This window comes from Cavia porcellus, unplaced genomic scaffold (assembly GCF_034190915.1).
Source record: "Cavia porcellus strain 051 isolate PalLab524CR breed Dunkin Hartley unplaced genomic scaffold, mCavPor4.1 scaffold_7, whole genome shotgun sequence".
NCBI classification, from domain to species: domain Eukaryota; kingdom Metazoa; phylum Chordata; class Mammalia; order Rodentia; family Caviidae; genus Cavia; species Cavia porcellus.
In genome coordinates this window covers 15,839,384-15,864,264 of record NW_026947490.1, presented here as the reverse complement: position 1 = coordinate 15,864,264, position 24,881 = coordinate 15,839,384, and the positions used below count along the sequence as shown (strand labels likewise).

Below are 24,881 nucleotides of genomic sequence, written 5' to 3'. Positions count from 1 at the left end.
AAGGCATTTTCATATGTCCTATTGTTTATCTTGAATCAGTATGTTTGAGGGATTCTAAGACAACTTCTGCTGCTTTTTAGAGGAAGTATGGTATGATGGGTGAGAACCTACAACTTTGAGCCACACTGGGCTAGAATTCCAAGCTCTACCAAATAATAGATTTGCAACCAGAGGAGAGTTACTTTTAACTCCTGTTCTCTTCTATTTTTTTACAGACTTTTGAATGGATGATAATACAGTAATAGCTAGTTGATAGCCTTATTAGGGGAATTTTAGAAGTGATCAGAAATAATTATAACATTGCCTGACAGTAAGTTCGCAGCAGATGCTAGTAGTGACAATACTGGTGATTGTAATAGTTTCTCTGAATCATTTCTTGCAGTTCTGCTTTTGATGGTTTCCATTTGTACTTCCCATTTTGACTCTTTCCTTTTGTGCTATGTGTTTAATAAATTCCACCAAGTATGGAACATGTGGATGCTTTTCTTTGAACCTTTATGAGTATAAGGTTTTCATTCTATTTAGACACCGAAGTTTTTAAATGGGGAAGAAGAACAAGATATTTGTGATCGTCATGTTTTTTCTAGTCTAATAATTTGGATGTAAATAAAATAAAAACCTGAGTCTCTTTCTTTTATATTTAACTGTTGAGCCTGTGTTTGGCCCTATTACCCATTGTGCATGTTCTCTAAAACCACTTACATGCTTCAGTCATAGGTTCAGATTTTCATTTTAGATTAATGACCAAAATATTTTCATTGTTGTTCTTCTATATCTGATTGCAGGGATTTCTGGGAGAAAGTTGAGTTTTATATGTTCAAATTTTAATGCCCTCTCTTCTGCTTTTTTTCCTCTCTGCCCTTCTGTTCTCTGTCATATTCTCTTTCTCACTGAAACACACAATCAACTGGTCAGGTTCTGAGGCAGTTACCTGTGAGTCATATCCAACTTTTTCATCTCTGTTATAGCCCACTAAAGATCAATGACCACTGACTCCATAGATTCATCGTCTAGTAAATGATGAATTAATTAGTGCTTACTGACTGAATATTTAACATACTGTGACAGAATATTTCTAATGTGTTCTGTTTCCCTGCATAGTATAGTACAAAATTAGGTAAATATAAAAACTAAATAATTTCTAGTGAAATCTGACGCCTGATTACTAGTTAAAGAAGTTTTTTTTTTTACCTCAATACTTAATTTTGGTGACTAAATTAATGAGAATCATATTTTACAGGAAACTGTAACATTTAAAGATGTGGCTGTGGACCTCACCCAGGAAGAATGGCAGCAAATGAAACCTTCTCAGAGGAACTTGTACCGTGACGTGATGCTGGAGAACTATAGCAACCTCGTCACAGTGGGTAAGGGTAGCTTTGCAGTTAAAGCAGAATTTCTTTCCAATTCTGAAATGTGTGGAGACTTTGGTTTGCCAGATGGATTAGCCTTCCCTTTTTTCACATGATTGTATGTGCTTTACTGCTAGGGGTAGAGACTAATAGCTTTGTATCAGTATGATTTTCCTTCATCCTTATCCTTCATAAATCTTCAGACCCTTGAGATTCAGCCCAAGATCTGTGCAGTTGTCTCCAGCATTAACATCCAAGTTCCTGTTTGTTCCCGTAACAGGCTGTCAAGTTACCAAACCAGATGTGATCTTCAAGTTGGAACAAGAAGAAGAGCCATGGGTGATGGAAGAAGAAATGTATTGGAGACACTCTCCAGGTGAATAAGTAAAACACAACCTCAAATGAGCTGGCTATATGAAAGTTTTCAGTAAAGCGTTCACATTTTCTAAGATTTTCTTAAAGGCCATAGTTTTTGTCAGATTTTTGTCCCACTGTTTTCCTTGTACTCTCCTTTGTGCTGTCTTATTTTCTTATAGATTCAGTATTGGAAGGATTTATAGTATTTTTAAGATACGTTTATTTCACACTTAGATTCCTTTTACCTTTTCCCATGTTTATATTTTGAAAAGCTTCAGATTTGTGTGTTGTATTTGTTTGTCTGTTGAGACAAGTCTCGCTATGTAGTTCAGGCTGGGCATGAACTTGTGATGATCCTCCTGCCTCAGCCTCTCAAGTGCTGGAATTCCAGGCATGCACCACCATGCCCGGTAGATTGATGTTTTATAATGGCAATCATACTTCCCATTATACTTCATAACTTTTATAATCTCATAGCTTAGAAATCTAAAATTTTTAGCTTACAAATATCATAATGTCTCCTTCTTTATGCCCACCTTCCATTTCTTTAATTTTTTGGTAATCTAATATTTGAACACTTGTTTAAAAATATAAAAATCCAAAATATGCATTGAAAAGTAAGTCTTCCTTTTATTCTTGATACTTAGTCCCTGCCTTTCTTTAGTTATATACACTTTTTTTTTTCAAAGTTGTCCTACCTATTCTTGATTGATTGTTCATGTTTGCATATGAATTTTGGACTTAACTCTCTATGTATTTCCAGAGAAAAACCTGTGGAATTAGTAGTAGTAGTAGTAGTAGTAGTAGTAGTAGTACCAGGGATTGAACTCATGACTTTGCACTTGCCAAGCCAGTGCTTGTGCCACTGAGCTAAACCCCTGGCCCATACCTGTGGAATTATTTATGCTAGATATATGAATTAACACTCAACAACTTGCCATCTTTATTATCTTTAGAATGTGAAGGTATTTTTATTCAAGAAGATGTAGTGTGTCTGTATTTATCTTGTTTTTCTTTATAGGTTTTGGACATTTCTCATTAGGTTTATTTACATAGTATAAAAGAGAAAAACATACTATAAGAATTGAAAACTATAAAACGATCTTTATTTCTATATGATGAATTTGTATCCCTGAAAAATACAAAAGTACCTACTACTAAGTTACTACAAATACTAAAAGAATTCAGTGTCACCCAAAAGCAGCCAAACAAAATCTGTATCTATTGGCATAGCATATGGCAGTATTTAAACAGTTCATTAAAAAAAAAGAGGAAGTAGAGGAGATCATGTAACCTGGCAAAATGTTGATAACAGTTTAAGCTAAGTGACAAATACATGAAGGTTTCTTATACTATTTTCTCTGTATTTATGTTTGAAAATGATTATAGTAAAATTTTTACATAGCAGTACAACCATATTTATTTGCAAATATGGAGGTGTATAACAAAGGAAATACTTAGATAAGTTGAAAATAGTTGCCTCAAAGAAGTGAAATGCGAGATTAGAACACTGCAGTGCTATAACCCCTGTATTTCTATAGGCTTTCCAAACGAGTACATGTATTTAGAGAAGACTTTAAAGTACATATTAAAAAAGAAAAAATGATGCAAAAGAGAAATCTCAGCTGGGTGCAGTAGCGCACATCTATAATCTCAGCAACTTGGGGATGAAATTCAAATTTTGTTGAATTAACCATTATAAATTTATAATTATGTAATTTTAGCATCAGGATAAAGATTTGAGGATATGAGAGCAATCTGGCTGTAACACCTGTTACCCCATTGCTCCCCAGGGTTGATTAAGCTGATTCGGCTGGCTAGGAAGTTGTCCCCTTCCTCCCTCACTGCTCTGCGTACATTCCTCCCAAGCAAAACTGTGTACTCAAAGAAGACAACCGCCCTTGACTGGGGAGGACTGTGTTTCCTTGGTCAAGTGTATGCGAGTAGCTGCATTCCCCTGGTAGAACCTCCACACATGCTCTCAGAATAAAGATTTGTATAAAAATACTTTTATGCATTATTTTAATTCAAACTATTTCCTCTTAAACCAGAGGCTTCTTTGGGTAATCTTGTGAATTTTCTGCTTCAAAGATGGAAATAGCCATTTCTCTTAAGACTCTCTGCTTACTTTAGTAGGAAATTAGAGAACACAATTTGAATGCTTTGGTTACTCATTTATTATTGGATTATTATGTAACATACGAAAATATATCAGTACACTGTAATAATATTGCCAGCATCATTACTCATGAGCTTTGGGCTGTGATTAACTAAAGAGTTGTGCTTGGATATAAGCACTGCAGTGTCACCTCAGTTGATCTGATGAGCAAAAAAGCTATAGAGTGACTACAGTTAGATGGTGTACATAGTATGGATATGCTAAACAAATTTCATATTACAGGTGGAATGAAGTGGAATGGTGCTTCTTGTAATTCTGTCACATTATTCAAAGTGGCCTACAATTTAGAACATAGGAATTATTTATTTCTAGAATTTTCCATTTTTTGACCAGTTCATCTCCAAATGGTTAAGACTTTGAAAAGTGAAATTGTGGATGAGGAGATTACATTCTGATGAGAAAAAATGTGCACAAGAATGTCTAGAATAAGCTGTCTGTTGCACAAGAAGACATTGGAGAGCTGGACTTGGTAGCATGTTGTCTGTAATGCCAGCACTCTATGTGACTGAGGTAGGAGAACTGAAAGTCAAGTCGAACCTGGAGATCTAGTGACTTAGCAGGGCCCTGTCTAAAAATAAAAAATTTTAAAAAGGACAGAGATGTTGCTAGTTGCAAAGGTCCTGGGTTTAATTCTCAGTACCACAAAAAGGGGGTGTCAGAGAGATTTATTGTTATATAGGAATATATATTAAATGTGCATATCTATATTTAAGTACATATATACATGGATATATTTTTAAAGATGGAAGAATAATCCCAAAACTAATAAAAATGATTACAGAAAAATAGGAGCAGAGACAAGTAAAAGCTAGACTAATTTGAATATGCTGCTGTTTGTAATTTCCTATTTTTCATCATTTGGCATAAAGACAAGATGAGATTTAGTACTCTTAAAACACCAACTACCACTTCTCTGAATATAATTATATCACAATTTTGCCTAATTCACTTTTCAGTGCTTCCTTTGATATGACTATTAATGTAATATTTTTCACTAAGCCAAAAAGTAACTATTAATTTTGTGTTTATCTAACTTGGTCACTTCTAAGGTTTTTTTTGTACCAAGAAATGAACTCACAACCTTTCGCTTGCCAGGTAGTTGCTTATGCTGCTAAGCTAAATCCCTGGCCCTACCTTGATCATTTCTTAGAGATATTACTTGCCTTGCTTTTATGTTTTCTTGGTTTTTCTGTATTTTTTTTTTTGTTTAAATGGGACTCTCAAAATTGATTTAAATAAGGAATTTATCAGGGTTGTTAGTTTACCTTATTTTGGTACATGAAGGAATAAAGGAAAATTCTAATGATTTGTAGCTACTAAAGCTTTTGCCTTTTTTTATTTGAATAGCACACAGCACTGCAGAGTGGTTGGATCAGAACCTAAAATGTTTTGTGTGGAATCCTAGGTGTCTGTATCTATAGGTCTTTTGTTTTAAAATTTCCCATGTCCTACATGAAGATACATGCCAGTATTCATTATGCTAAACAATAAAAAGATATTGGAGTCTTACTATTCAGTATGCTAACATTTGTGTAATTCCTGTTTTTTGTTAATATAAAGACCTTCTTTGCATGTTCAGTACTGAATTTTAAGTCTAGATCATCTTTGATTCATTTTCTCTCGAATATAAACTTTGTTTTTCTGCTTGGATTGTATAGACATGGCTACTTCCTATGTAAATTGGGTGGTAATACCCACTGGTCAAGATCATTATGGAGATAAGAATATATTAACTGCTATTTAAGAAAAAAATCCATATAATAACATTAAATACCTTACAAAGTAGAAAAGCAAAATGGGATGTTGAAATAGATGTTATTTAAGGTATTAAGGATCCATAATACCTGTCTCAGAGAACCTAATTGTTCCCTATTCAAATTTGAAATTTTCTTTTTAGTCTCACTTTTACCTGTTTTTTAAAAAATTCAACTGCATTTTTGAGGTTCGCAGCAAAATTGATCAGAAATTAGATTTCCATGTACTTTCTGCCCTTTCTAACCTTGCCCAATACCTACTCAACAGTGATATATTTGTTATAATCCCTGAAGCTACATAGACACATTAGTACCAATTTATGTAGTAGAGTAGTAGTTTAACTTTTGTACAAGTTTGAGAAATGCATTCATTATACTACTATACAAAATAGTTTCACTGCCCTCCAAATTCTATTTCCTCCTTCCCTTTCCTAAAACCACTGTCAACTAGTAATATACTTTACTTTTCCAGTATATTTGGAATCATACAGTAGGTCACCTTTTCAGGTTGGACTCTTCCACTTAGCGATATGTATTTAAGGTTCTACCATCTTTTTATAACTTGATAGCTCATCTCTTCTTAGCACTGACTAATATTCCTTTGTCTAGATTTATCAGTTTTTCCATTCACCTACTAAAGAACATTTTCTGAATTTTAGCAGATATACGTGAACATTCATATGCAAGTTTGCAACTCACTGGATAAATACCATGCTTGTATTGTATGAATATATTTAATATTCTAAAAAAAATCACAAACTGTCCTCCAAAGTGCATCATTTTACTTTCCCACCTGTAGTGAATGAGACTCTTGCTCTACATTCTTGTCAGCCTTTGATTTTATCAGCAACTTTGATTTTTATCTGTTGTAGTAGTTGTATAGTGATATCTCATTTTGGTTTGCAATAAATTTCCTAATAACATGATGTTGAGCATATTTCCATATGCTTGTTTTCTTAATGTGTGTCTTCTTTATTGAGAAATCTGTTGAAGGTCTTTTGCCTATTTTTTAATCAGGTTTTCCTGAATGTTGGGTGTTGAAGAGTTCTTTGCACATGTTAGATAGCAGTCTTTCTCAGTTGTATCTTTTACAAATATTTTTCCTCATCTGTGACTCATTATTTATTTGACAGTATCATTCACAGAGAAGTTTTTACCTCTAATGAAGTCTGACTAACTTTTTCTTTCATGTATCACATCTTTGGTATTGTTACTACCATACCCCTAGATCATGCAGGTTTTCTGTGTTGTCTCCTAGGAGTTTAAAACTTGTGTTTTGAATTGTATATGGTGGCCCACATTTGTAATCCTAACACTTGGGAGGCTGTATCAGGAGAATCACTGAGAGTTCAAAGCCAGCCACAACTATATTGTGAGACCATGAGTCAAAACAATAAAATAAAATAATACAAATTTTTGTATGTGTGCTTTACAATTAAGTATGTAATTCTTCTTGAATTAATTTTTGTGATTAATGTAAGGTCTGTGACTAGATTAATATGTAGTTGTTCATTTCCTGCATAATTCGTTGAAAAGACTTTGCTGCACTATATTGCCTTTGCTCCTTTTTCAAAGATCAGTTGACTGTGTTTATGTGGGTTTATTTCAAAGCTCTGTTTTCTTTTTTGTTGTTCTGCTTATTCTTTCACTTATACCACATTATCTTGATAATTTTATAGTAAGTTTCAAAGTTACATGATATCTGGTCACTTTTTAAATTCTGTGTCATTTATTCTGGGTCTTTTGTCTCCATATGAACTTTAGAATCAGTTTTTCTGTATCCATAAAGTAATTGGCAGTGTGAAATTTCATTGAATCTATAGATCAAATTGAGAAGGACTGACATCTTAAAATATTAGGACTTCTAATTCTTGAGAATGTAGTATCTTTTTAAATGTAATACCTATTTAGTTTTTCTTTGAGTTTATTCATCAGAACTCATGGATCTGTTTTCTTCATGTAGATCTTACACATATGTTGTTATATTTACAGTAGACAATTCACTTTGTATGTTAACCCTAAATCCTGCAACTGTACTATAATTACTAGTTCCCACAGTTTTTTTTTTATTCTTTCAGATTTGCTACATGGGTGATTATATCATACCATCTATTAACAAAGATAGTTTTAATATTGTTTCTTCATTTCTAATCTATACACCTTTTTAATTTTTTCTTATCTTACTGCATTAGCTAGATCTTCCAGTATGGTTTTGAAAAGCAGTGGTGAGAACATCCTTGTCTTGTTCTTGTCTATTCTTGCGAAAAAGGTACTTGAATCTTCTTAGGTCCTGAGCTTTCCCAGGGTTTGTGGTGAAACTACTTTATCCATATTGGTATTTTCTTCTTCACGAAACTTTTGCTTTAGCTTGTTAAGTGTGCTTTCCTAGTAAACAGTTTGCTACATGTCTTTTAACTTACCCTGTTTTGTTGAAAAGTCTTATCTGCCTATGTCTACACTTTCATTTAATCTTAAAGATTTGATCCTTTATTAGTTTTCAGAGGAATTTTAGAAATGACAAGAAATGAAAGTATGCTTCAGTCCACTATTTACCCACAAATATTAGTTTTATTCTGTTGTTTGACCCTTCCCTATAAACTCATTTATGTATTTACCCTTTTATTTTAAATTATACTTATTTTGTGAGTTTTGTCATTGTACTTTATAGGACATACTTAAAATCAGTCAACCTACTTAGCTGTGTACATACCCGTTTTTTCTTCATAGAGTTTTCTATAGTAGTTAACCCCTCAAACCTTAGGAACTAGTACTTTATTTTAGATTTCTTTCATATGGGTTGACTAAGGCCAACAACAAAGATTATACCCCACATGAGCAAATTTCTGATATGTTACTAGTAGTACAATGATAAATTCACAAGTAATAATTTTTGGTCCTCCATTTTAGAAGTTTGGAAAGTTGATGAGCAGATCGAGAAGCAGCAGAGAACACTTTTGAGGAAAGGCACATCCATCTCCAAGAAAACTCTGATTAAGGAAAAAGTCATTGAATGTAAAAAAGTTGCAAAACTATTTCCTCTGGTCTCAGACATTATTACTTCGAGCCAAAGCTTCTATGAATGTGACTCACTTGATAAGGATCTGGAACAAAATTTAGACTTGTTTAGTTATGAGAAAGGCTGTGTAAGAGAGAAAAATTTTGAATGTAATGAGTTTGGGAAACCATTTTACCATTGTTCGTCCTATGTCATAACTCCCTTTAAGTGTAATCAGTGTGGACAAGACTTCACTCATAAATTTGACCTCATTAGACATGAGAAAATTCATGCTGGGGAAAAACCTTATGAATGTAAAGAATGTGGAAAAGTCTTCAGCAGAAAGGAAAATCTTATTACACATCAGAAAATTCATACTGGGGAAAAACCTTATAAGTGTAATGAATGCGGAAAAGCTTTCATTCAAATGTCAAACCTCATTAGACACCAAAGAATTCATACTGGAGAGAAACCTTATTCATGCAAGGATTGCTGGAAAGCTTTCAGTCAGAAATCAAATCTCATTGAACATGAGAGGATTCATACTGGAGAAAAACCTTATGAATGTAAGGAATGTGGAAAATCCTTCAGCCAGAAGCAAAATCTTATTGAGCATGAGAAAATTCACACTGGGGAGAAACCTTTTGCATGTAATGAATGTGGTAGAGCTTTTTCTCGGATGTCATCTGTTACTCTACATATGAGAAGTCACACAGGAGAGAAACCCTATAAATGTAATAAATGTGGAAAAGCTTTTTCTCAATGCTCAGTATTTATTATACATATGAGAAGTCATACAGGTGAGAAACCTTATGTATGTAGTGAATGTGGGAAAGCCTTCTCTCAAAGTTCATCTCTTACTGTACATATGAGAAATCATACAGCAGAGAAACCCTATGAGTGCAATGAATGTGGAAAATCTTTCAGCCGAAAAGAAAATCTTTTTACACATCAGAAAATTCATACTGGAGAAAAACCTTATGAGTGCCATGATTGTGGAAAAGCTTTTATTCAGATGTCAAACCTCATCAGACACCAGCGGATTCATACTGGTGAGAAACCCTATATCTGTACAGTGTGTGGAAAAGCTTTTAGCCAGAAATCAAATCTTACTGAACATGAGAAAATTCATACTGGAGAAAAACCATATCATTGTAACCAGTGTGGAAAAGCCTTCAGTCAGAGACAGAATCTACTTGAACATGAAAAAATACATACTGGAGAGAAACCATTTAAATGTAATGAATGTGGTAAAGCCTTCTCTCGAATCTCATCCCTTACTTTGCATGTGAGAAGTCATACAGGAGAGAAACCCTATGAATGTAATAAGTGTGCAAAGGCCTTCTCTCAATGCTCATTACTTATTATACATATGAGAAGCCATACGGGTGAGAAACCTTTTGAATGTAATGATTGTGGAAAAGCATTTTCTCAAAGGAGCTCCCTTTCTATACATAAGAGGGGTCATACAGGTGAGAAACACCGAGTATTCTAAATAAGGGCAGACCTTCTCTTGTATATTGAACCTATGATTTACTTAAAACATCTTGATGTAAGCTCAAAAAACATTGAACAAGACTGTTTTGGAAAAAGTGAAATTTTGTTGGGTGTGTAAGACCTTGAGTAAACTGATAAACTACAAATATCATTGATAAACCCAGTATCATAAAGTTGTCAGTTCTCAAAAAAATCTATAGATTGAATGCCTTTGCAAACAATCTTAGCCTCAATTTACAAAATTATTCTAAAATTCATGTGAAACAAGTCTATGGATTGCTGAAAATTTTGAAAAACAGCAAAGGAGACACCCTATTTGTACACTATCTATATAGTTATAGTCATTAAAAAGTGTGTGGTAGTAGTACATTAGATAGGGTAACAGTTTTAAAGAATAAAAGCCTTTTGTTTTGTTTTGTTTTTTGTGCCAGAGATCAAACTTAAAACCTTGTATTTGCCAGGCAAGCACTATACTGCCCTAAAGGATAAAGTTTTAAACAACAGACCCATGAGTATATGTGAATTTGTTATATGTTAAGTTTTTTTAAGTTAATAGGAAACAATGGCCTAGCAAATGATAATTTTTAAAGTATTTGATTATATCAAGGGAAATACAATTATGTTCAACCCTACAATTATAAAGAAATGATAGTCTAAAGAATTTTAACACTGAAATCTAACAAGTCAAAGTCTGAAACCATTGGAGGAAAATACAGGTTATTCTGTAATCCTTTGAGGGAATGAGGGCTTGGTTTGGTTTGGTTTGGTTTGGTTTGGTGGTTTGGGTTGGTTTTTAGAAGGATCCCACACTTCCATTTCTGGTCTTCATCCTATAGAAATTCACAAAAAATATTTTAGATAGATAGATAGATCCTAAATATTCATCAGTGGCTTAATGGATGAATATGTATGATGCATTCAAATGATGGAATTGTAAACCCTAGTTAAAAACAACTAGATCCAAGTTGTATAGTAAGTGTTGAATGAAAAAAAAGATGAAGGTATGGATGAAACATTGTGTAACAGTCATGTAAGTTGGGATGAAATCATTTACAAAGACAAATTTTTATTTAAGTAACTATTCAAGATGGGTTAAAAAGATACATGCCTCATTATTGATGGTGTTATCTTTGGCAGGATAGGAGGTAGGGTATTAATTAAGAGGGACTGTTAGGTTTACATGTATTTTTTACACGTTACAAAAGACTGGTAGCATGTAAAGAAATTCCTAACAGTTACTGATACCACAGTGGTACTATGATTGGACTGTCTTAATATAGTGTTTTTCTAGTAATTTCTCAGAATTAATAGGTTAAGAAAAATTTTATTCATAGAAAGAAATATTATAATGGATTCTTATGTCCTATCAGATGCTGACCTTTATTAAAAATATTTCCAGAAAATTCATAGCTTGAATATTGCTCATGATGTAATATGAAGTTAGCATGTCTTATTCTATGAATTTTTTTACATTTTTACATTTAATTATTAAATTTTGAAAATCAGATATCTTTATAACAAATGAAGTGGGTTTGCATTTATTATTCTAGGATATAATGATCTGCTCATGGTCCCTGTCCTTTTAGTGTGTGTATCATTACTTAACAACAGATTTTTGTTAGTTAATGGGTAACCACTTAGTCATGTGTTCAGAGTAATTGTGAAATGAATAAGAGTTTCCTGAGAATTGAACTCTGCAGTGGTAGTGTTCTCAGCCTGTGAGTTTCCATGCAAGGGCATAAGCATTAATGTTATTGTTAATTATTTCCTTGGTGGTCATAAGTAATTTTGTAAAACTGCTTATTCATAACATATAGAACCATATTGTCAACTCCTATAATTCTTGAGTTATATATTCTATCTAGTTTTGGTTGGCAGTAGTGATGATCTCAGATTGTAAGCAATAATTAATAAAATTCCTCCAAAAGGATCTTCTTCTCTATAACATACTTAAACCTATCCCTAAGATATAAAGATTGAGGATAGTGATCTAAGTAAAGCTTTTAACTTTTTGAATTTGTTTAAAATTGATTGAAATATAACTATGATTATGTAAATGTTGATGATGATTAGGTATTTTTGGAAATGGACAATGGTGTTATATATAGCAAGGACTCAATTTTAATGAAAACAGTAACAGTTTAATATGTCTAAATAAATACTGTCATTTCCTATAAATCTAGTGTTATCTGCATACCTAATATCTGCAAACTTTTTTCTAATTTTCTAATTTAATGCATTATCTGAAAAAAATTTCTATGTAAATATTTTCAATTGAGAAACATTAATTTTCATCTAAACTGTTGTTTTTCTCCATGATTTATTTCCTTATTTTTTCTCTATATACTTTATGTACTGTAAATCTTATGTCCTTTTTTATATAAATTCAGTGTCAACAGAGAAATTTAAAATTTCATTTTAGGCTCAAAGCCTAACACCCTCTTTAGGCTCCTCTTTTGGCCTCTCTGTCCTTCCATAAAACTAGCTGAGTTTATCAGTGAGGGGAAAATGCTTGGGTATGAACCATATTGGAAGTCTAAGACAGGTATTATGCTGATTGTATGTCAGCAAGCAAGTGAGCTAGTCTCTACAAATGCATATTCCCTTTATATTAAAGTGTAAAAAATAACGATATAGATATAATTGTCTGTGGTAACAGTTTAAAAGAATATTAAATTGTAGCAACTCTTTCTTTATCTGAACATACATGAACTACTACTGGAGCATTTCTATTCTACACTTCAAACTTCATAAGGTACAATTCCTATGAGTGACCTTGGAACACATAGTATATATTAGCAGTAGCTTGAATTAGCAGCAATAGAAATTGATAGATTTGACATATATTTTGGAGATGATTCAATAGAAATTTCTCATGTAAAAAGAAGAAAGAACAGAATAACTTCTTGGTGTGGCAAGTAAATGGCTGGATGACGGAATATTTGCTTAACATGCAGCAGACTAGTGAGAAATATTTTGGGTAAAGGTTGGGGAATGGAATAAAAATCTGTTACGGACTTTTCTTTTCCAATGTATATCCCAAAAGCAGACCTTGAGATAAAAATTCCTATATAAATAATTTAATGAGGAAATGCTTTCAGCAAGAAGCATTGGAGGAAGCTGGACAGAAAAAGGGAGTCAAGGGTATTAGGCCAGGCATCCTGCCACGAGTCATTTCAGCTTAATCCTAGGGAAGCTTTGAAATGTACACTATACCTCAGAGTTGATAAGATTCACCTTTAGAACCAAAACACTTCTGCTTTCCACTACGAATAATCTTGACTTCTAATCACTCACAATTAAGTTCCTCTACCAGAATCATTCTTAGATGAAAAGAATTGCCTTATGCAAATTTACACAGTCCCTTGAAGACAACCTTGACCCCTTTGCTTCAATTTATGACAAATGGAAGAGGCACCCCAGGTTTAGAGCTCTGAGGAATTACAACTGCATTGCAATTCAGTTTCTCCTTCCACTCAGTTCTGCTTCTCTTGTATCTTAACACAGGTGATATTCCCAAGAGCATCCCTCAGTAAATGTCAGCATTAAATTTTCCTCTTAGATTCTGTCTGCCACAGAACCTGATCTAATAAGACAGTGGAACATTTTACAAGAAGAAGAGCAAAACTGGTTACAGAGTCTAAAAAATTCAGGTAGTGGGAGACATATAATTCAGAGGTTGAAATGGAATTTACTTAAAGTGTTTCAGGTTCCTTCACTGTTAAAGATAGGGCTAATATATTTGAGGTATAGATTTTATAGAATATAACAGACCAAAAATAAGTATCTTAAAATAAGATGACTGCTTTTATTGTTCTGTCACTTAATGGTCTATAAGACAGTCTGGGACTGGTGTAAACCTTCTTTAATATTTTCCATCTCCTCTGTCTAGTGTAGTAGCCTTATTCTGATGACCGTAAGTGGCATGCTATCACATTTATGTCATAAGGCACCAAGTAGTGGAGGGAACAGAAAGACACACTAATTTACTTTAAGGACAGGTATCCAATGTGCATATTGCATTCCTTCACACTCTTAGCTAAATATAGCTGCAGACATAACTGGGAAATTAAAAATTTTACAATACCCAGAACTGGTGATGGTAGTGAGTATATATTTGTCAATGGTGCGAAATATGAAATAGGACTTTTATGATGCCTTTTCTATAAATTAAATGTTGAATAACTTTAAAAATCCAAACCTTCTGGTTTTAGCTCTTGCCTTTAAAGGGCCTGGAAGGCATATTCTTTGTTAACGACAACAGAAGGGAAAGCAGTCTTTTCTTAGACTCATCAGAGAACTATAGAGGCCGAAATTCCAAAATCAAAAAGTTAACCATAAGATCATATTCCCACCAAAGGTCATAACCTCCCCCTTTACTTTGTGTGTCGTCTTCTATCTCATAAGGGATTATCCTCAATTCAATTAATTGTTGTCATTCAGTTTAGGGACCACCTAAATAATCCAGAATTATTTCTCAGATTTTTTCTTGAGATCCTTAATTTCAGATGCAAAGTTCCCTTTTCCAAGTGAGATCACCTGTGTTGGTTCCAGATGTTAGAATATGGACAAATCTTTTGGGAAACTACCAGTCACTATAGATGGAGATGACTATGGAAAAGAGTTTGGAGCAAGAAAAAAAAAATTGATGTTTATTTTGCAAAAAGATGAACCTCAATTACTACTTCCTGGAAAAAATGGACATTTGTTAACACTAAGGTGCGGAAGTTGTTTCTTTTTCTTTTTTAAAAACAAAGTTTATTTTACAAGAAAAATTTTGGTCATTTAAAGTGCCCATTCAGAGCTGTATATGGTGGCACATTTATTTAGAATATGGAAGTCACATAGGGAAAAGAGAGATGGCAAAATCATGCCATGGATCTTAAAACTTTTGAAGATTCTACTCTGAACTGGTGTACATCACTTTTACACTGCTATGGCCAGAGCAAGTCATGTTACCATACCTGATGTCAATAGGCAGGACTTACCCATCTTCTGCTCAGGAGGGACAGAAAGGAGTAGTAAAACCAAAATATTACATTTCAACACAGCCATTGAAAAAACTAAGTGTGGGCCCTGTTGGAATAGTACTGAGCCGGTGCATAATCCAGCAGTGTTTGGGATTAAATATCACTATGTACCTGAGGTTAAAATATCCTCCCCAAATCTCCCACAAAACCAAAAACAAATATAGGGGATATGGATTTGCTGTCTATCTCTCTTAGTAGAATCACACTCTACATTTTGAAGTCCAGCTGATGTCCTAAAACTTCAGTACATGGATTCAAAAATCAGCAATAAACACTGAGAAAACAAAAACCACTCTTAAAGCCATGTTGAAGATATAATGTCCCTAGCTGGGTACAGAGCTGCATGCCTGTTACTCCTAGCACTCAAGGAGGCTGAGGCAAAAGGATCACAAACTTAAGTCCCACTGGGGCAACTTAGCAAGGCTCTGACTCAAAAAAAAAAAAAAAAAAAAAAAAAGGAGGGGTGCCTGGGGATACATACCTGTAATCCTTAGCCTTAGGGAGACTGATGCAGGAGGGTCACTACCGCTCGAGGCTAACGTAGAATACATAGCAAGACATTGTCTCAAAAAAAGGAGGAAAGGACTAGAAATGTAGCTTACTGGTAGAATGTTCCTGGATTCAAACTCTAGTACCACCAAAAAAGAAAAATCTGTAAAATATATAGTGAATGTCATTTTTAAAAGAAGTTTGCATTTATCCTCAAAAAATTAGCCAGAAATCTCCATTTTTATACAGACTCCATCCAAAAGATTAGTAGGGTATGTAGGGATTTGCTAAAAAGTAAGTATGATGGACTGTGCCATTTAAAGTCATGTTACAGTGAATTGGCCTTTCTGTTTGGATTTAGAATAATGAGCCTCAAAGTTTTTGGCAGAAGCAGCCTAGAGATTTTAGTTAAGTTTTTTTAGTGGGGAAATTTGATAGTTCTTCAATCTAGACCAAAGAGCTAAAGAGAGAGAGTCCAGTCTTGAATAAGAGTGAATCCCAGCTTCTGTTGATTTCTACTGGGCCTGTTGAAAAGCTCTTTCAATAGGAGTTGAATTGGATATACTGAATCATGTTGAAATGTGAGTTCAGAGGCAAGATCTTGGAGTTAAAGGTTGTTATCATCCACCAAGAAATGTAAGAATGGGATTGGGGATATGGCTCAGTGACACAAGTGCCGCCTGGCAAGCACAAGGTTATGAGTTTGATCTCTGATACCCCCCAAAGAAAAGAAATGTTAAAAATGAAGATCACAAATCAAAGAACTGATTTCTTGAATGTGGAACAATTCTTATTTAGCTCTTCTTTGGCTTCTTCACTTTCATAATTTTTCTCATGTAGTTCTTGTACATATTTTGTTAGACATATACTTAAGTATTTCATTTTGGAGGATGCTAATGTAAATGATATTGTGTTTTAAACTTTAAATTCTGCTTGCTCATTGCTGTAAAGTGATTAGATTTTATATATTGTATGCAATCACTTGAGGTCCTGCTGTAATAGCTTATTAGTTCTGGAAGCTTTTGAGTCATATATTTTCTACATAGACAGCTCATCTGCAGAGTTTTCTTCCTTCTCAATCTGTATTTTCCAATTTCCTTTTCTTAGTGCATTAACTAAGGACTTGTATGATACTCAAAACAAGTAATGAGGGGCTGGAGATTTAGCTCAGCGGCATAAGCGCCTGCCTTGCAAGCAGGCAGTCGCGAGTTCGATCCCCGGTACCGATAAAAAGGAGAAAGAAAAAAAAAAACAAGTAATGAGAGAAGATATCTTCATCTTAGTGAAAGCCTTTAGTTTCTTACCTTAAGTTTGACTTTAAAAGGCTGGGGATTTAGCTCAGTGGCATAAGTGCCTGCCTGGCAAGCACACGGTTGTGAGTTTGATCCCTGGTACCAAAAAAAATGTTTGACTTTAGCTGTAGTGTTTTATTTATGGATTTGTTAGTGGTTTGTTTAGACTTGGGATTTTGTTTTGTTTTGTATTTTTCTTTCTTTTTTGTAGTGCTGGGGATCTAATTCAGGGCCTTCTGCGTATAAAGTAAGAACTCTACCACTGAGCCACATTCCCAGCCCCTGTTGTGTTTTGTAATTTTGAAACAGAATCTAGCTAAATTCCCCAGGCCACCTTTGTACTTGTGATCCTCTTGTCCCAGTCTCTCAAGCACAGTAGCTAGAATTAGAACTGTGTGCTCTCATGCCTGACTGGTTTGCTTTTTGTAAATGTTCTTTATTAAGTTGAGGAAATTCACTTTGATTTCATAGTGAGAGTTTTTCTTGATCATGTTAATGAGCTGGATTTTGTCAAGTGATTTGGGGGGACATTTAGTGATATGACCTTGTGGTTTTTCTTTAACCTGTTAATATGATAGATGACAGAGTTTTCAAATATTGAACCAGCTTTGCATATCTGGAATAAATCCTATTTGTTGTGGTGGATAACTCTTTATATATTTTTTGATCTGCTTATACATTTTTTTGAGGATTTTTGCTTCTACGTTCATGAGAGATATTGGTCTGAAGGTTTTTTATTGTTAATTTTCTCTAATGTTTTTGTCCTTGTTTTGGTAATTAGTATTAGACTAATACTATTTTCAGAAAATGAAGTAAGAAGTATTCCATTCTTCTAGAAGACATTGTACAGAACTGGTCTGATTTCTTCCAGCGAACCCATCTGAGTCTCATGCTTTCCATTTTGCATTTATTATTTATTCAGTTTTTTCTATTTTAAACCTTTTGTAATGTCCTGTAGTGTCAGATATTCAGTTTCTCATTTTTCACTCTGTTCTCTCTTTTTTAGTTTTGAAAGGTTCTATTTTAACATTTCCATTGAAATACTCCCAAACTCAGATTCTTTTCTCATCCAAATCATGTTCACTTATATGGGCAGCAAAGGCATTCTTTATTTGCATTATAGTATTTTTGATCTTTAACTTTTGTTTTCTTTTTTAGAATTTCCATCTTTCTGGTTACATTGCCCACCCGAGACTTCAGCATATTTTTCATAATTGTTTTAAATTCCCAGTCTGATAATTACATTCTTGCCATATCTGAATCTGTCTGGTTCTTAGCCTTACACTATTTCTTTACTGTTTTGTTTATAATATGCCTTGTGTTTTTGTATTTTGTTATTGCTGTTGCCATCATTGTTATCACTGAAAACTCAATGTGTTGTTAAAAAAAAAAAAAAAAAACTCGGGGCTGGAGATTTAGCTCAGCAGCATAAGCGCCTGCTTTTCAAGCAGGCAGTCATGAGTTCGATCCCCGGTACCAATAAAAAAGGAAAAAGACCAAAAACAAAAACAAAAAAACTCCAGGAAGCGATGGGAATTTAGTTCAGTGGCACAAGCACCTGCCTGGCAAGTTCATGAGTTCGATCCCCTGTACCAAAAAAAAAAATTCTAGGAAACATGACTTTTGTGATATAGCAATTAGATATGGACTGAGGGAAAGCAATCTTTAGCCCTATGACTTGGTCCTAGTCTTTTAGTGAACTAATGCCTGTGGACTGAATTTAACCAGTGTTTCTGTACAGTGGACCAGATTTGGGTATTTCTCTTTGCCCAATTGATTAGACTCTAATAAAGCTCCATCAAGTTAATCTGTAGTATATTAGTTCTCTTAGAGTAGGTCTTGTTAAGAAGAACAGAGTGCTCTAGTATGTTTCAGAGTATTCTGTCTCTTTCCATGCCAGATGCACAATGTGATTTTTCTCTAGTCTTTACTGTAAGAACCTACTCAGAGCCTAAGATAATACTCATAAAAGTGTAAAGATCTCTTTAGATTGGGATCTATCAGAGTTTTCAATTCTGAGATGTCTACACTGAACCTCTAGTAATTTGTCAATTATATTTCAGGTTTTTCTGCCCCACTGCTAGTTTATGTGGAGTTTCTGCTCTGATTGTATCTGCCTATCTCTTTTTTGGATTTTATGGAAGCTAGTTTGTCCTGTCATCTCACTGTTCTGCTGGGTTTAAGAAAATTTGTTGGAATATTATTTAGCCATAAAGAAGAAAATAATGGTATTTGAAGGAAAATGGGTAGACCTTGAGACCAACATACAAAGTGATATAAGCCATACTCACAAAGTTAAATATCACATGTATTTTCTTCTATTATAAACCTAAAGTATGGATAAATAAATAAATAAAGTAAAGATGATAGGACTCTAGGGATGGGGAGGTATATCAGGGGCAAAGGAAGAAAAATAAGGGAATATAAATAGGTTAAAAATAACCAAGATGTTTGTCCAAATCAGGCATCACTATTCTCTGTATTATAAGCGTGTAATAATTAAAATAAAATGAAAAAAATGACTAAAGTTGATTTTTTTCCAGCTTTTACTTGTTAGGATGGACAACTTTTAAGCAGTTTACAAAACTGGAAACTATAGCTATTAAAGTAGTCCGTATTTTTGGTCTAAAGTATGTAATCCCTTGATTAGCCCTGATGTGTTAGCCCATCATTATTATTATTATTTTTTTTTTTTTTGGTACCAGGGATGGAACTCACAAGTGTAGTACGCTTGCAAGGCAAGCACTTATGCTGCTGAGCTAAAGCCCTGGCCCTCCATTGTACTTTTGCCTTTTCTCTGTTGACTCTTATCTCTAAAACATTCCCATCCACTTCTTTTATGACCTTTTTTTTTACTTCTTCCATTTTCCTTTTAAAATTTTGAATATATACATAAAATATAAAAATTGTAAGTGAATATATTTATAAAATTTTACCTATGTATATACTTATACATCTTTCCAGGCCAAAAAATAGATTATATCCATTCCTCCAGAAAGTTCTCTTGGCCCCTTCCCTCATTATGACTATTAGCCCCATTCTGAAGTCAGCACTCTGATTTCTATCTCCATAGATTATTTTTGCTTGTTTTAGAAATTCATGTAAATGGAATTGTATATCTTTGATTTCCAGCCATATTTGCTCAGGTTATTGGTTTTGTCTTTTGTGTTTCAGTAGTTGCTTGTTTGTTGAAGTTTTGGCAGTTCAACCTAGGGCCTTCCAACTGGGCTATATTCCCAACCCTTTTGATCTTTTTATTTTGAGATAAGGTCTCAGTAAATTTCCCAGGCTCAACTGGAACATGCCATCCTTCTTCAGCTTCCCAGAATGCCGGGATTATAGACTTGCACCACCATACCCAGCTTGTTTCTCTTCATTAGTGAGTAAAAATACTACAATATATTTCTACAGTTACCTTTTGATATATAAGTAGTTTGTCTGGGATCATTAGAAATAAAGCTACCATAAACATTTGTGTAAAAACTCTTTAAATAAATGGATTAAAAATAACCAAGATGTCATTAGGTAAAGGGATATAAATGGATTAAAAATAACCAAGATGTTTGTCCAAATCAGACATCACTATTCTCTGTATTATAAGCATGTACTAATTAAAATAAAGGTAATGGAAATGGAATGGGTTTTGAAGGAGAAAGCTGCAGACATCAACTATAACTTCACATCTAATTATAAAGACTGTAGTGGCTTGCATATTGTTCTCCTACTGTATGTGAGTATTTTTATACTAGCCATGTTTTCCTTTTTATATGCAAATTTTTGGAGGCCAGATATAGGTAAACGATTATTCAGTGGGATTGTAAGTGAATTTGAGAAATAATATATCCAACAGTTAATAATTAATAGTTAATATATCCAACAGTTAATAATTAATATAGGCAACTGCTGAGATTGTATATCTTCTCATTTGTTTCTCATACCTTGTTTGGTAGAAACTATAATCATTTTGATGTAAGGGAACTTAAATATATATAAAAGTGTATGTAGGAACTGAGTAGCCAAAGGAGGAGGTTGTACTAGTACCAATTTATTTCTTCTCAGCTTGAAATTCAGCCTGTAATACCTGTACTATGAACTCTATGCATGTATCTTTTACTGCAAGTATAATGTTAGGCATTGTCAATAAAGGGTATAGGGAAAACACCGCAGGAAAAGGGGACCTCTCTAGCGATGGTTGCTGCATTTTGCTTTTTCTTGATGTTATTTCATGGCCCATGAGGTGGACGTGTGTATATGAGAACATTCAGTGATGTTCAACACCAGCTGTGCTCCAGAGCATGTAGTTTGTAAATATTACATGCCTGGCCTGAGCCAAAGACAATGTTGTTGAGGCTCCCCTTCTGAGAGACTTTGCCCCAGACTTCGTGCCCATAGTGGCACCTCAGCTCCTCTGCGTCTGGCCCATCAGCCATGGCTTACATTTGCGGAGGGAGAAGGAAGTCCCTGCCCACCCTCCTGATGTGGATACCTTTCTTCTCAGGCCTTATGCTTATAGTGTCACTCATGCTTTTTGAGTCAGTCCATCAGACTTCTCCACCATACAGTGCTGCAACCGCATCCCCAAAGATGTGTGAAATCCAGCCTCTATAACATAGTTCTTCCTTGAACATTCTCCTTTAGTACTAAAGAACTCAGTAATGTTTTATATTAAAATCCATTTAAATTTCTTTGTGATTTTTGTCTCCTAATTGAATGCAAACTGATACAGACTTTAGAAACTGGCACAAATACAATATCTTTTCATTTAGTTTTGGGAAATCCCACTGTCATTCACCTTCATACTTAAAAGATCTCCATGATACCCAGTTCCCAAAAATTTTATAAGGCAGAACAGTTTACTATCAGCCAAGAGCATCAGTGAATGTTTTACCTCAGTGCCCCGGCTTTCTTGGCAGATCATAATTTCGATAATAAAAAAATCCCACTTTTCTTCCTAAGATATGTGTCTTTCTCATAAGTCCTCTGAACAGAACACTGGACACAGTGGAGAATCTCAACTTGAAAATGAGTATCTGTTTACAATGGTGATGTATTACCTGGACATTAGCACCTTAACCATATGATCAAATTTAGGGTCATCAATACAAAGGTGATCTGACTTCATGTGTTTTCTGGCACGAGGACACCTTATTGTCTATGCAGTCTCCTTACTAAAATATATTTTAACTAAATTTTACCAGGAGGAACTAACCAGACATACCCAGAATGTGAGACATGCTAGAGGACAACTAATTACACTCTTTAAAAGAAACAAAATAGGTAATAACTGGAGAAAACAACAGCAACAACAAAATCTATTTTAGAATCAAAGAAACTAAATGACATTAAATGTAATGTGTGAATTTTGATGTAATGTGATGGTTTCTTGCTTGAAGAAAAATGTATGTAAAACAGTTGGGAGGCATTTGAATATGAACAAATTCTGGAATTGTTAATTTTCTTTAATGTGATCATGGTGTTACTGTTTGAGGTATAAAGGATGTGTATTAGTGTGCTTAGTGATGTGTGTCAGACACCATTTTGTGTTGGGTGGTATGTGTGCTGCTGTGTTTAATGATATATGTGTGAAATACTCTACATAGTAGTATATGGTTAGAAAATGCCCTGATCTTAGTAGATACATGCAAACATATTTAGTAGGGATTCATGTGACATTTGGGTTTACTGTGAAATTGTAGAGAAAAGCAATCAAAAGTGGCAGATTAACAGCTGATAATCTATGGGACAGGTGTGTAGAAGGGTTATTGGTACTGTTATTTTTTTGGTACTATTATTTTAATAGTACAGAGATTTTAAATTTTTGAAAATAAACAGTTGAAATATGCCCATGAGTAGGCTGTACTCTACCACATGGGGAGAAAAAATGAGGAGAGCACTGAACTTCTTGGGACTATCCCCAAAAGCCCCACAGGCTCAACACTACAGAAGTTGTTCTTGAATTTAATTCTGTAAAAAATGTCAGAAGGAATGTGTAAATCTAGTTTCCTCTATGGTGGTTATGGAGTTGCACATAATATGCTCAAAAATTATATAAACTCTATGGTTTAACTTTTTCATTTCTAATGCATTTATCAACCTTGTTCATTTATCTTCTAGAATCAAAAAATGGATTTCAAAAATGTTGTCTACCATGTATTTTGCTTTCTAGATTATCAGTTTCAGAGTCTATACTTATTCATTTTATATTTAACAGAATTTAGTAACCCTTTACAAGAAGGAATGATATTGCTAAATTATAAGGGAATTACTCTTAAAAAGAAAGGGAATAAAATCAGTCACAGTCACACATTATAAAGTGCCTGTCTTTCTGTCTTTCTTTGTAAAAATGTTAAAACAGTATTATCTGGTATATGAAGTTTAATATCATTTTTTCTATTTTATGTGTTTTTTGGATATATTGTTACCATTGCCTGGCCTTCTGAAATCTAATCTTATAATGATATTGGAATGCTGCTACATAGATACTCCATTAACTTGCACTTTTAACCTAGTATTTTGACACCTTTCAATCCACTTCATTCCTTTGTCCTCGTGCTGAGCCCACGTGTGGCCTCCTTAGTCTCCCCTCAACCACATTCCTCAAAGGGATGCCTTGTAGAGTGGTGATAAGAAACCAGAATGCCTGGCTACCGCAGCATCACATTCCCGACTACAAGTTGCACTTCCCCACGGCACCCCAGTCTACAGGATGATTTCCTAGCCCAAATTCCACATCTCTGTTCTGTTACCCTCTAGCCACTGGGGCTTTAGGCCCATAGAAATTCATCAGCCTCAAAGACAGGAGTGTGAGACCCTAAGAGATGGGCCCACTTAGGCTGTGTATTGAAGTCACAGATTTAGGCTCAGTGACAGATGCTGGATTGAAAGCACCTGGAGTCAGGCTCCCATGGAAGAAAAATTCTACAGTCTGGGAATCTCTCCTCAGACTCTCTATAGGCCCCTTAAGTCACCTTTTTACTTTGGGAGGACATGGCAGGCCTCTTTGGGCATCCTCAGTTTTTGTTGAAGAGTTGGAGGAAGCGGGGGAGTATTCTGACTTCACTTCCTTGGGCTCCATGCTTTCTTAACCATTTTATTTTCCACCTTTTTTTCTCTCTAAGAACTCAGAAGAGGAAAAGAGAAGTGTACATCAAAAATCATGGTGAAGGTAAGCTGCCTTGTCACTTTCTTCTTGGAAAGAATTTCTTGGGTTTTAAGATGCTATTCTATTTCTGGAGTTTACCCAGAATACTTTAGTTAGTGGTTTGGATAAAGCAGAAAAAAAGGAATAAATTGCATTTATGGAGCAGTTTTCCTAAACTGGCCCTAAGCCATCTGCTTTGTATAAATTGTGTTGTGTGATCTAGAATTTACATTCCCCTGGATTTTGTTTATTCTTTGAATGATGTGGGTTTGTTTGTGATAAGGTCTCACTATGTAGTTCAGCCTGCCCTTGAACTGACCATTGTCATCGAACTCATGGTGACCTTCTTGCCTCAGCCCCCAAGTACTGGGATTACAGGTATGAGGCACTATGCATAGAACTGTCTCAACTGTGAACTTGCCTTAGTGATTTGGCAGGAATGTTGAAGGTAGACTAAGATCTCACTGATTTCTCTATTGTCCTCTCTAGGGCCATTCCAGTAGCTCTGTGTGTGTATGTGCACACACACATGTGCACACATGCATGTGTGTGGTGGTGGTGGTGATAGTAGGGGCTAAATCCAAGGCCTTCACACTGATATACATCTCTAGCTCCTCCCCTTTTAAAAAATTTTATATTGAGATGGAGTCTTTTAAAGTTGTCATGTTGTCCAGGTTGGGCTGAAACTTGTGATCTTCCTACTTCAGCCTCTCAGAGTCCTGAAATTACTGCAGATGCCACCATCCTCACCTGCTGTAGCCTTTTCACTCACAAATCTCTAAGCCTGGAGTGCTC

General features: G+C 34.5%; 1 protein-coding gene across 9 annotated transcripts in view; it reads left to right on the top strand.

Annotated features, from left to right (window-relative positions):
- Znf568 (zinc finger protein 568) overlaps positions 1-24,881 on the top strand; it is a 76,355-nt gene that overhangs the window by 32,061 nt on the left and 19,413 nt on the right. For 7 of the 9 annotated variants that reach the window (XR_010048463.1, XM_063252076.1, XM_063252074.1 and 4 more), the window contains 4 exons: positions 1,241-1,367; positions 1,633-1,728; positions 8,550-9,689; positions 24,064-24,110. Coding sequence is in view for 8 of the 9 variants with exons in the window: in XM_063252076.1 (XP_063108146.1) it covers positions 1,241-1,367; positions 1,633-1,728; positions 8,550-9,689; positions 24,064-24,110 (1,410 nt within the window). In the remaining variant the exon portion in view is untranslated. Of the gene's footprint in view, positions 1-1,240; positions 1,368-1,632; positions 1,729-8,549; positions 15,324-24,063; positions 24,111-24,881 lie in introns of those variants that run through there. The other 2 variants (XM_063252078.1, XM_063252079.1) reach the window with 2 other exon arrangements.